The 12798-nt window shown below is 44.3% G+C and overlaps 1 protein-coding gene across 1 annotated transcript in view; it reads right to left on the bottom strand.

Moving 5' to 3' along the window:
- Positions 1-12798, bottom strand: part of CELSR1 (cadherin EGF LAG seven-pass G-type receptor 1) — a gene marked incomplete at both ends in the record, with an annotated part of 158969 nt that overhangs the window by 58554 nt on the left and 87617 nt on the right. Inside the window, 2 exons of the mRNA XM_084306525.1 lie at positions 5215-5303; positions 8644-8759. Coding sequence (XP_084162651.1) covers positions 5215-5303; positions 8644-8759 — 205 coding nt within the window. The remainder of the gene's footprint in view (positions 1-5214; positions 5304-8643; positions 8760-12798) is intronic.

The following is a 12798-nucleotide window of genomic DNA, read 5'->3' as shown; positions in this document are numbered from 1 at the left end:
TCCTGTGCTCCTTTAAACAGGAGCAGAAAGAGCTTCTGCCTACAGAAGAGTAACGTCCTTAAGCAACTTTGATGTCATGTATATGTAAGTAATATATGAGATACACAGTACATAAATATACATGTACATGCCCTCTATAATTAAAGGAACATGTCCATACGTAAAACATTTTTATCTTGTGCCAAATGATGAATTCTACCCTGAGGTGATGAGTCAGGTAAAACATTAACATAAATTTGATGGAGTATCTTAAATTCTGAACAAAATTGCGTTTCTATCAGAAGTTTGGGAGAACAGCTTGAAGTTTTCACTTAATTAAAAACATCACCCACTACCCAGGCTGAAGAGAACCCCCCGGACCGGGCACATCCTACATTGATACGTGTCCCTGGTGCTGTATGTGCAGTGAACAGCAGCTCCTTGCTGTGATATCACTGATACTGAGCATCGCTACCATCAAACATCCCGGTGGTTTTGGTCATATTCCAAACTGACAAATGCCAGCATCATCAAACCTATTGACTGTCGTTCACCCCAATAGGCTCAGGAGAGCCACAGGACTGAATAAAGATCAAACTCTCTCTCTTTCTCTCTCTGATGTGCTCTCTGCTGATAGGAATCAGGCCACCAAGGCAAAGAGAGCAGCTCGTTTCACTGCTGCCCCTTACACCAGTTGTCCTGTGAGCAAGCAGCAAGTTACTTCTATTTCTCATCAATGTTTTGTTTGTCAGGTTCATAATCTTCCCCTTTCTCCCACCTTTCCTTCCAAACTAACAACAATATCCCATTTCTTCTTATTTTCTTGTAGATATGTCTACCTCTCAAGAAAGCAGGTCGTGCAGGTCACCCTTAATTCCATGCCACCCGTTGATTTTACTGGCTGCAGGATCAGGATCCCAGAAGTTAACGTGTTTTAGCTAACAGACGTGGTGAATGGCTGTCCTCCCTGCCTTCCCCCCAGCTGTCAGCAAACAGCTATAATTGCAGAAACCACCACTAACAGGTAAACTGATACCTTGCTACTGGGGAGCTGACAAGACTTTTAATATAGAACTGAAACTAGAGAACAGTTATAAAACACTCCTTTAGCTCTTATAGCTACTAATTCTTTCCCCTTGGTGTTTTGCCTCCCAGAAACCCAATACAGAGCCAACACTTACTTAGTGAGACATCTATTTGACTCCCTTAGGCATTTCCACCGAAACCAAGTGTGGCAACAGGAAACATCCATTTCCATCACTGTACGCTGCATGAAACAACGCTGCTTCCCGTCTTCTTCTGATATAGCCTGGTTTGTTTCTGCAGTGTGTCACAGTGCCTGCACATGCTTGTTTTTTGGGAGAAAGCACCAAGTACTTGGTCTGGTACAGAACTGCTTTGCTGCTTCTCCGCAAACACCACCATGAGTGGATGGGGTTGGATGAGAAATTGCAGTGGGCATTGCCTACTGGTCAGAGATCAAAGAATCATAGAATGGCTTGGGTTGGAAGGGACCTTAAACATCACCTAATTCAATCCCACCACCACAGGCAGGGATGCCACCCACTAGATTAGATTAGTCAAAGCCCCATCCAGCCTGGCCTCGAGCACCTCCAGGGATGGGGCATCCACAGCTTCTCTGGGCAGCCTGTGCTAGGGCCTCGCCACCCTCAGAGTGAAGAAATTCCTGCTAATGTCTAGTCCAAATCTCCCCTCTTTTAGATTAAGACCATTTCCCCTTGTCCTATCATTATTTACCTGAGTAAAAAGTCCTTCTCCATCTTTTTCATAAGACCCTTTTAAGTATTGAAAGGCCAGAAGGAGATTTCCCTGGAGCCTTCTCTTCTTCAGGTTGAACATCTTTAGCTCTCTCAGCATGTCTTCACAGGAGAGATCAGCCCTCTGATCATCTTCGTGTCCCTCCTCTGGACCCCTTCTAACAGCCCCACATCCTTCTTGTGCTGGAGGTCCCAGACCTGGATGCAGGGCTCCAGGTGGGGCTTCACGAGGGCAGGATAAAAGGGGACACTCACCTCCCTCACCCTGATGGTCACACATCTTTTAACGCAGCCCAGGACGCAGTTGGCCTTCTGGGCTGCAGGCACACACTGCTGGCTCATGTTGAGCCTTTCGACCACCAGAGCCCCCAAGTCCTTCTCTGCAGGGCTGCTCTGTGGAGCAATGCCCGTGACTGGCTGCAGTGGGCCTACCTCTTTTTTTTCTGACTTGCACTCTGTATTCAAAAGGGCATCTAGCCACAAGAGAGACTTGCTGCAAGCATAACATTTATTTGTGTGAAGAAGGGCAGGCACAGACTGTCAGTGACAGGTCTGAGAGGGGTCTTGACTGACCTTTTCTTACCGAGTCCAAAACATTTGTCCCTCAGGGGTAGGAGACCCATACAATGAGGAGTTAATTATAAAACAACATTTTTTAGAGAGCTCTTAAGGTATCTTTAATTTTACCAAGCACACTTCTGAGTTGAGCAGAGAAAATAATCTGCAGCAGTCACTTCTACACTTACTCCATGTTTAATTATCTTTATTACCAAGCTGACCCTGCAGCAAGGCGCCAGCTCCAGGGTGGCAGCATCATGTTGCAGGACCGCGGGCTGTGCTAAGGAAATAGCTGCTGCAGAAGTTTCCTGCCAGGGTTACCCCCTGCGTCTAAGTCACCCCCTCCTGGAATCCAAATTTCAGTGACACTCAGCAAAATATCATCCACGGAGCTGCAGATGCCAAAAACCATTCAAACTTTGCTCGTATCCAGCCGCAACCAACTCAGGTTTCAAGAACAGCTTTCAGAGCTGTGAAAACTCATCTATAAAAATTTGCTTTGGACTGAAGTGATCCATATTATGTGTCAAAGCCTGTTAGCCCCTCTCCTCAAAAACTTCAGATGAAAAATTAACCTTAGCTGTGAAGAAACCTAATACTGCTTCTGAGAAGTGCAGCAGTATCCGGAAGCTCCACACAAGGCTGGGCACCTTTTTTTATATTACATGTATAAATGCAGAAAGAGGGAAATAACCTGAACGGTTTCTAGCTTTAAAGAAGTTTAACAGGAAAAAGGAACTGAGGTAGAACGATGAAGCTAAGAGTACTGCTGCTCGGGGAGGCTGTTCTGTGCCTCAGCAGGGGAATGGGGCAGAAGCAATGATGGAATGAGGACCTGCCACTGTGCAGCAGGATTTTGGGAACAGTGGAAGGATGCATCACCTCCAAAACAATAAGAGAGCAGGACATGGTGCAACCCGTGTCCTGCCCCTGCCAGCCTGCAAGCTGTGTGTAATTTAAGCCAAGTCATGAGTTTTGGGCCCTCTGTTACTCAAACATGTCTTAGCTACATCAAGTTTAGACGCAGCATCCCATTTAACTTGGCACAACACAACCCCCTAAATTATCTCTGCCTTCAGCCTCCTCGCAGGGATTTTTCTTCCAAGTTGGTTAAAACACAAAGTAGCCAGGGAACTGCTCTGCAAACAACTAGCAGCTGGCACCAAGGACACCAAGCCCCACAGGGCTGCCTCCGCTGCATCTTTCACCACTGGTATGGAAAGGTGGTGAGATCAGTGGTGGTTCTCCCCCTGCTCTCCCTTTCTCCCCTGAATTTCCCCTTGTACAATGGGGACCGATTCATTCTCCTTGAAAGAGGAAGAATTCGTTCTCCTTGGGCTGAGGAAGAAAATGATGACAGGGCGTCCGTGTTAACGCCAGGAAAACACCATTCCCTGCACCGCTAGCACAGCTCACCTACCAGTCCGGCTGAAAATGAGGCAGGGGGTTATTTTTAACACCCGTGTCAGTTCTCTTTGCCTTTTAAAGAGTGTCCCAGGCCCCTTATCTGCTTGACAGCGTGCCAGCAAGCTGCTCCAGTGGCCGTGCTGCAGCCATCACCTCCTTGCCCCCTGGGGAGCCCGAGAGCTGGAGCATCTCTCCACCAACTCTGCAAGTGCTGTTTGCTCTTCATTAAGGAAAATGCAGGGAATGGGAACGCATTTTGCACTCTGTAAGAAAGGCCTCGTGGTGTCCACAGATGCAAGCACGGTGACACACCAAGCTTCACTTCTCTGTGTCTCAGACAGTACAGAGCTAAAAGTATATTGGTTTTAAGCAAAATATATATATTTTTTTTTATTTCCTCAGTAAAATATCCTTCAGCTAGGAGACCCTTTGGACCAGGAGTCCAAATAAAACTGTAATCCTTGCATTCAATCTGCTGTACAAACTGTGATGAAAGGATGCAGCAGTGGGAAATCAAGAACTTGCTGATCATATTAATCCTTCATCTTCCATTCAGCTTCCCACATTAGTATCCTGTTTCCTTTTTAACAGCCAACAATGCTGCTCTATTTCCTTATGTAATCCCTCATAGTGCTATCACAGCAGACTTAAAAGCAGCGCTCCTTGGGAACTAAATTAATTCTCTTATTTTTGCTATAGATGACAAGCTTTGACATCTCTCTGCACACAGTGACACTGCACACCCTAAAAGCCTGCACTTTGCTCTTCCTGAAGCGGCTGGTTTGCACAAATCCCCATCCAGTCAAACCAAACCTACGTGTGACAGCTTCCAAGAGAGCAGATGTGTGACCGGGTCCTCTGGGGACTGCACCTCTGAGTGCCCTGATGGCATGGAGCAATGCTGGCTGCTTTTCTCTTGTACATCCTCTCATAGAGCAGACAAAAACGATGTAGTAAAATAGCTCCTGATTACTGAAAAAGTGTCAAACATTTCACAACCAAATTTTTCAAACCACAGAGGCTGGCACTAACTAAACAGGTTATTTTATGCAAGAAAATAGAGATATATGGAGCAATTTTGTTTTGCCTCAGAAAATTCTGTGTCAGTGGTTTGTAGTTACTGTGCTGAAGGGTCCTGCACTGTGCAATTCTTCAGAAACATCCAAGTCAGTGCATCAGTCATTTTAGATACATTGACACTTGAAAGGGTTTGAAGAACTGAAAACTAAAGGAGTTGCAGGTACCTGGAGGTATGCCTGGTGGTATTTCTGGGGAGGACACACTAGGTCAGATTTTGCCTTCTTGAGACAATGCTCAAAAGCCCTCAAAAGGATTTTTTGATCCAGGCAAGGTGAGTGAGACCAGCACCATTTTTGCAGAGCTGGTTAAATAAATAAAACTCGGGTCAACTGCATACATCAGTAGAGCTCAATGACCCGTGCCTCTATTACTTTACAAATCATAGGGGCATCGCCGACGTGATTTCTCTTACCTTGTTGTAGTACTGCACCTGGACCGAGTGCCACTGACCATCACTGACCCCTCCAGGAACGAATGGTGCCACCGTTGTGGTCGTCTCCCCTGCAAGGGCAGGTAGAAGAAAAAAATGTCAGTGCAACTGCAAGCTCCAATTCACCCTAGACTGCAACATGGAGTGACCCACATCAGGCGCAGGATGTGGTGGTCTTAACTCATCATGGAGGAATTCGGGTTTTTGTCTTGTGAGGAGGCAACTCATCACTACAAGAAGGACACTGAGGTGCTCGAGAGAGTCCAGAGAAGGGCAACAAAACTGGTGAGGGGTCTGGAGAACAAGGCCTATGAGGTGTGGCTGAGGGAGCTGGGCTTGTTCAGCCTGAAGAAGAGGAGGCTCAGGGGTGACCTTATTGCTCTCTACAGGTACCTTAAAGGAGGCTGTAGCGAGGTGGGGGTTGGTCTATTCTCCCATGTGCCTGGTGACAGGACGAGGGGGAATGGGCTTAAGTTGTACCAGGGGAGTTTTAGGTTGGATGTTAGGAAGAACTTCTTTACTGAGAGGGTTGTGAGGCATTGGAACAGGCTGCCCAGGGAAGTGGTGGAGTCACCATCCATGAAGGTCTTTAAAAGATGTTTAGATGTCGGGCTCAGTGATATGGCTTAGTGGAGGACTGGTTAGTGTCAGGTCAGAGGTTGGACTCGGTGACCTTGGAGGTCTCTTCCAACCTAGATGATTCTGTGATTCTGTAAAATCCTCAGTTTCATGGAAATAGTTTGGTGCACAAACACAAAAATAGCTTCTGACCCATTCTGGTGAATTATTATTTTCTGTTATGCTTTTGCAGAGTGCAGTAGCTCAGGCATTGGGTAGATACAGCCACTGCTGCAATGGCCAACATGAATTTTTCTACATGTCTGACAAAAATGGCACATTGGAGTTTTTTAATATGAGGAGTATCATGCTGGGATATTTGTAAGGGTGGGAAGCCTGCTTCTAGGCAGTGGAGAGGAGTTGAAATGCAGCTGTGCTCCCTATTAGACAGGTACGTGTATTAAACGTGGACAGTAACCTTGGGTCTTGGCAAAATTTTACTAGCGATTTATTAAATTATTGGCAGCCTTTCAGTATTTAAATTAGAAAGCAAGTTCTTCACATTGCAATTGTAAAGCAGAAGCCTTTAAATCAGGTCTGAATCAGCGCAACCAGCTCAGTAACCAGGCATATCTGTGCCGAGGTAGCAACAAAATAAACATTCGTGTTGAAAGGACATAAAAGGCCTGGCACGGAGAGCAGATTGCTAGGCTTTGTCTTTTTTTTTTTTTTTTTTTTTTTTCCTTTCTTTTTCTTTTTTTAAAAAACAGTTGGAAAATTCAACATCATAAACCACAGGAAAATAACTCTGTTCCATAAGCCAACATTATTGCGCTTAAAACATACTCTTTATTTACAACTAATGCTTTATCCTGTGTGAAGCATTATTCCTATGTCCTCTGCTTTCCTTTAGCTCTTGTCTTATATAATTCTGTTAATTAAAAACCACAGATTTCAGTTTAACACATTGCTGAGATTTTTTTTTTTATCATTTACTGATAAAAAAAATATGCGGTTAAAAATATTTTTGTTATTCAGTTAGAAAGCTTCCCCAAAAGGAAGCTCCTGGGTCTCCAGTCCTTTTGCTTTGCTTTCTGTGAAAAAGTTGTTGCGACAAGTAGAGCAGTCAGATCGGATGTCCAAAAATTGCATTGTTCGTTAAATGCCACTTAAAACTATAAAACATAAACCATTCCCCTTCCAAAGAAAATACCATTTGTAACGTGCAGGACCAGACCTGCTCTCAGGTGCAGTAGTGCAAATCTAAATTTAGTTTCCTGTATTTTAAAGGAGTTCCTCCACATTTAAATGCATATAAGTGCAAGTAGATTTTTTTTTTTTCCCCTCATTCATCCTCAGGGTGCCTGCCTAGTGATTTGGTTCAAGTTTAGACAGGCGGAGCACAGAAAGCAAATCTCTCCACCGGCAGCATGCTACTTCATTACACTAATCCATTCAAAAGCCTACGTCAAAATCTAATTTGTGCATCTTCTGGTTAATAAAGCAGAAACGAAAGCAGAGTATCTTTAACCCAAAGGGCCCAAATATGCACTTAAGCATCACTGGTAAATCAGTGGGGTCACATGGGATTTCCTGTGGGGTCTGATGGCCATGGGCTCTGGTTCTTGGGCTCTACCTCCATGCTTCCTTGACTGTACAACAAGAACATGTAGGGACAACAGCCCTTCCCATTTATTTGTTTCTGTCCCAATGGAAAACATCCCCTAAACCTGTGCCAACTAGAGGTTGCTTGCCCTAATGAGATTTAGCAAAGCTACCGAAGTCTCCACACCGAACTCCCAACTGGGCTAATGCAGGAATGCGAGAGGTTTACCAAGAGCATCAGCAATCCTGCTGTAGTCTGGAGGATCATTTCTGGTGGCTTCAATGTGCTTCAGCTGCATGCTTCAGAAGCTGACAGCTTCTTGTGCTACCCCTACTGTGGAAACTAGCGTTGCTGGTCATGATTTCTTGATGGAACTAGTTTATTGGCTTTGTTTGTTTTTAAACCCAGAAAACATCCCTACGTTAAGGCTGGATGAGGAAGAGCTCGTTGTAATTGTGCATTCATCAGGAGAAAGGTTGTCACTGCCAGGACTGATTTTCTGGGGCAAACCTCTCCCCTGGGAGAAGGCCACAGTGACAGTGACATGGTTTGTCCTGAGTATCATTTATTGGCCTTCCACTCTCCCTGCTCCTGGAAGCACTAAAAGATGCCAAGTTTGTCCTTAAGCAGAAAGAAAGAAAATGCCAAAGCCTCCAGTCTGTGTCTTCTAGCCCACCCTGGCAATGAGAGGGCAGCTTTGTTCTCATAAATACACTGTGGCTTGCATGAAGGAGAGCTGCTGTCAGAGGGCATCAGCGGATTCCAGCGATGCATTGCTTGTCATGAGGCAATAAAGAACAGCAGGCATTTTTCATTTGTCTGTTAGCTTTTCCTTTGGCTCAAGTGTGTTTTTTAGACAAGTTATGCACCTAGTTTTACTGATAGTGTAGTGTAAAAGCGCATAAACACACAAGATTTATCACAGCATCATAAAATGAAGATTCATTTACACAAACATTGGCTGTCAGACTAGTGCCAATCTTTTATAGTCCTCATAAACTCTGGGTTTTATAACTGATACGTTGACAAGCTCCTGCCTATGACAGCGAGTGTTACTACCACAAACTGCTACAATCTGGATTATTTTGCAAAACCCTCCATCAGTTATAAACCGTACAACGTCAGCCAGTTACTCAATTAATGAGGCAGCAAATAGCTGTATAAAGACATGGAAGCACATTTCCAACCAGACTGAGACGATCTCAGGACCCAAAGTAGAAGTGGGTGACACTGGGGTGACAGCTCACCTGCAGAGAACGTGAGCTGTATCTGCTCCTCGATGATCTCCAGCGCAATGAAGTCGTGCTTCTCGTTGAAACGCCCGTTGTAGAGGAGGAGGGCATTCCTTTCCCTGGTGGCGAACCTGGAATGCAGAGACCAGTAGTCAGGTAACGCTCCCAGAAATGCAAGACTTTGACTCCTTCTTTAGACAGAAAATTATACAATTAATTAAGAGAGAGGTCAAATACTTTATTTCACAACCAACAGAGGCAGCATGATGGAAATTAGGGGAATCTCTGCAGAGATCTGCTGTGGATGCTGGCCCTAACGAAAGGTAAAATGATGCAGAGACACAACTCAGGGTGAGTATCTGACTCTGCCCAAACAGTAGCAGTTATTACGCTTTGCAGGGTTGGAAAGCCAGAAAGCATTTTGACATCAAAGGCGGGGTACTTGCTGCCTGCTTACTGTCTACTTGCTGCATGCTACAAGGAGAGTCATAAACTGATCAAAAAGAACTGCTGGGGAGGCAAGGGGAAAAAAAAGATAAGAGGCATTTTAATAATGCCATGCAGATAATCAGGGTTCCTCAATCAACAGATAAGTCACTTGGAGGGAGGAAAATAAACACTTTAATGAGTCCAGCTCCAATGGGTGTTTTTTTGTTCCTATTTTTCTTGTGTTTCCAATATGGGATGTATCACACCTTTCCTGCAAAAATAGAGGCAAATCCACTTTCAGAAAAGCCTGCTTTTTGGTCAGCACAGAACATTTTTTGACAATTTCTGTGTGTTCTGTGCATTTTATAATTTTGAATTGAATCCTGTTATCTTTGGGGATTTACAGACAGCTCTCATCTATTTACAAAAGCAAAAATTTGTGACACTTCACATAAACACTTTCACGAAGATTAATATATAAAGGGGGAAAGACAGGGAAACCATGGGAGTTTCTTGTGTTTCCAAATGGCAGCGTAGTTTGATTTTGTATTTTGAACTTCAGGAAATATGCCTGATTTAAATTAACCCACTTTTCCCACAAATGAATCAACTGCTGAGCACAGCCAGTGAAAACTGCTTTCCGCAGACAGAAGAAATTACTCTTGTGCGTGTCAAGAAATATCTGCTAGCAAGGCTGTCATGCAGTGCAACAAAAACTGCATTCAGAGATTATGAAAAAACATCGAGATCTGGTATTTGAAGTAAATTTTTTCAAGACCAAAGAACATTTTTAAACAAAAATTGATTGTCAGACATATGTATGCAGTGGATCACACAGAGTAGAGATCTGTCAGAACTACGGGCCTGAATTTCGGCTACATGGAAATGGGAATTTTTTGGTCTATAAAATGTATTATTTTGAAGGAGGAGAATTAATTGGTCTGGTTCAAAACATGTAAGTCAAATTCTTGAAATTTCCAATAAAGTAAAAATTGAAAAGAATATGCATTATATTCAATCAAAATATTATATTACCATTTTGGCTACTTTTAACCATTTAAAATACATATATTTATTTCTAAATATATTTAACAATATAAAATAATACTTAAAGAAGTAAAAGTTAAACTAAATGAATTAAGACAATACAGCTGAAATATTTCAATAGTATCAAAATACTGATTTAGATTTTACTTTTCACAGTCAAGTCTTTCATCCAAAGCAGTAAATCCCTGTAAAACATTTCACAAGAACTGCATTTTTCAGTGGATATCTGCTTCATCAAAGCTGTTTTGATCAGATCTAACTGGAATATGTCTATATGCAAAAGAAATGGGAAATGTATGAGTAATGCTTCCTTAGTGGGCAGAAAGAGTTATTTTAACCAGCAATAACAGGATCTTTACTTCTGTTTGAAAATATTTTGTTGGATATGCTTACAACTGTCTGCCATCATTTTAACTTGAAAAAGGCAAAGTGTCTTTCTACTTCTCTACCTGTTAACTGCGTGTGTATTCAGTTCCACTCTTTGCCACTAGCCCAAGGCACCTTTTGCATCGTGCTATTAACTCAGCGCTGCTGCTTTTGAACTTGCTGAGGTGTCACCAGCCGGGGAATAAAAATATTTTTTTTTTAGTAGAAGGGATCTTTTAAACTCAGGACATAGGAAATGAAAGACAAACTTTCTGGAAGGGTTTTGAATAAATGGTGAGAAAACATCTCCACTGACTGTGTCTCGGAGTGAAGAAGGAGTAGCAACTGCTGGGAGGAGGCAGGGAAGAGGTACAGTGCTGGGAGCAGAAAGACATGCCTGGTCAGTACCCGACATAACCGCATGACACAGCAAACAGGAAAAGTGTTTGGGGTAAATGTGCTCACGTGTTTTTGCTCTTCTACCCCTTTCATTAGGAATATTGTGGCATTTATCCTGCTAGCAGCACCACATGCTATATAAAATCCATGTGCCCCAAACCATTTTTGCACTGGAGGTGTTAGCTGCTCTGCTAAGCTCGTAACAATTATATGGACTTCAAAGAAAGAGCAACATATATTAGTTATGGTACTGGAGTACACAAACATGCTGCTTTTTGTCAGGAGCAGGTTGTGAGTCTCTGGAGGCTGAAGGAAGCTGGACACCCTGTCATATGAAGAATACTCCCGAATCACAAAATATGAAGTGGCAAATTCTTTGCCTAATCAAACCACTGATTCTTGCTTATCCTCATGTTTTCCACCTGCACTGAAGGATAATAAAAGCCAGAGAAATAACAAGTGTGAAAAAAGTGAACTGCAGGTATGAAAAGCTAAATGTGTCCCCATCCTGGACAGCGTGGGATGAAGCCCTGGATGACCATGGCTTTTTATAACCACACTGCCTGGACTGTGCAGTGTTTAGCTCGGGACTAAATATGCCATCTTGGTTTAAAGACGGTGAAGAAATCCCAGTGCAAGCACTGCCATGTGAAGGCAGCTCGCTGTTTCTCAATAACCCCCACGCAGAGAATTTGAGTCACTTTAACTTGAAGCACCCTACACATCAAAGATCTCTTCCCGAAAGCCTGAAAAATGACACCATGTGGCTGCGGGGACAATCCAAGGGTAGTGCAGGTAATTTATGCTGGCAGCCAGCCTAGACCGCTCCTTTGTTTGCACTTACTGTGGGTCTGACAAGTCCAACGGAGCCTTTTGCTTCTCAGCTTTTCCCGGTGCTTAGATCTAAACCAAACTTCTCAGGCGAAATTTGTCCCTGCCTTGGCTTGCAAGCAAACCGTGTCTGCACATCCTGATTTAACCAAAATTTCAAGAGTCCATAACATTTCTGGCCAGAAATTGCCCGTCCCCTGCCAGGTGTAAAACACCAAACAGCTGCTGGTTGCAGGATGGGACAGGTGCCTGATTTTGCCTGTCCTGAGCACTTTCTCTAGACGGACACACAAACATGTCTGTTGTTCTACCGACCAACAAACCCCTGACCTTGCCCTCCGGGGTGAGGGCTAACACCTTTTGTGCTATTTGCTCAAAGTCAGCCCTGAGGGACAACCAAAGGTCAATCCTGACCAGATAAGCCATGGGAAAGCTGCAAGCCTGCACCGTCTCCAGAGGAAACACCAGTGTCCATCTGGAGCTCTGACTCCACAGAGGATAAGCCCTATGCATGGCCTGAGCAAAGAAGTCTTCTCCAGAACATTTTTTTTTAAACCTTGGGAAGTCTGAAGGGGGGAAGGAGAACCCTGTTGCACACAGTGTGGCTGCCACCATCACTCCCCTCACCCCAGAGCTCCTCGATTGTCCCTATGGGAAAAGTGACAGATATTCCCAGAAAAATCTGTCCAAAGAGGATCTGTCAGGGCAGACAGGACAGGTATGAGGCTGCTCACACCTGGGAGCCAAGATGGGACCAGAAGCAGCAGGAACTGGTCATGAAGGCCAGATGGAGCGAGGTGAGGAGTTGGGACAGTCGGGGTTGTCCCAGGCATGAGGCTGGGAACCAGAAGAGAGCAAGGACCTGAGGAGCACCAGGCTGTGCTCAGCCATGGCCTGACCAGACCTCATCCTCTCACAGGCTGGTAAACAGGGGAGGGGAAGAATGCTCCCAAATAGGCAGCATGGATTCTCTGGGTCTGCAGCTGACCTGAGGGTCATGAGACCCAAAAAGCCTCCTAGAAAAATGCCTGACATGCTCTAGAGGAGGCAAACCCAGCACCCGCCCTCATACCTCTCAGAACAAGGGCTGCTGAGACG

The sequence above is a fragment of the Netta rufina genome (genome assembly GCF_964035555.1).
Source record: "Netta rufina genome assembly, chromosome: 1".
Taxonomy (NCBI): domain Eukaryota; kingdom Metazoa; phylum Chordata; class Aves; order Anseriformes; family Anatidae; genus Netta; species Netta rufina.
The sequence above is the reverse complement of the archived record's forward strand: the minus strand, read 5'-3'. Positions and strand labels throughout refer to the sequence as shown.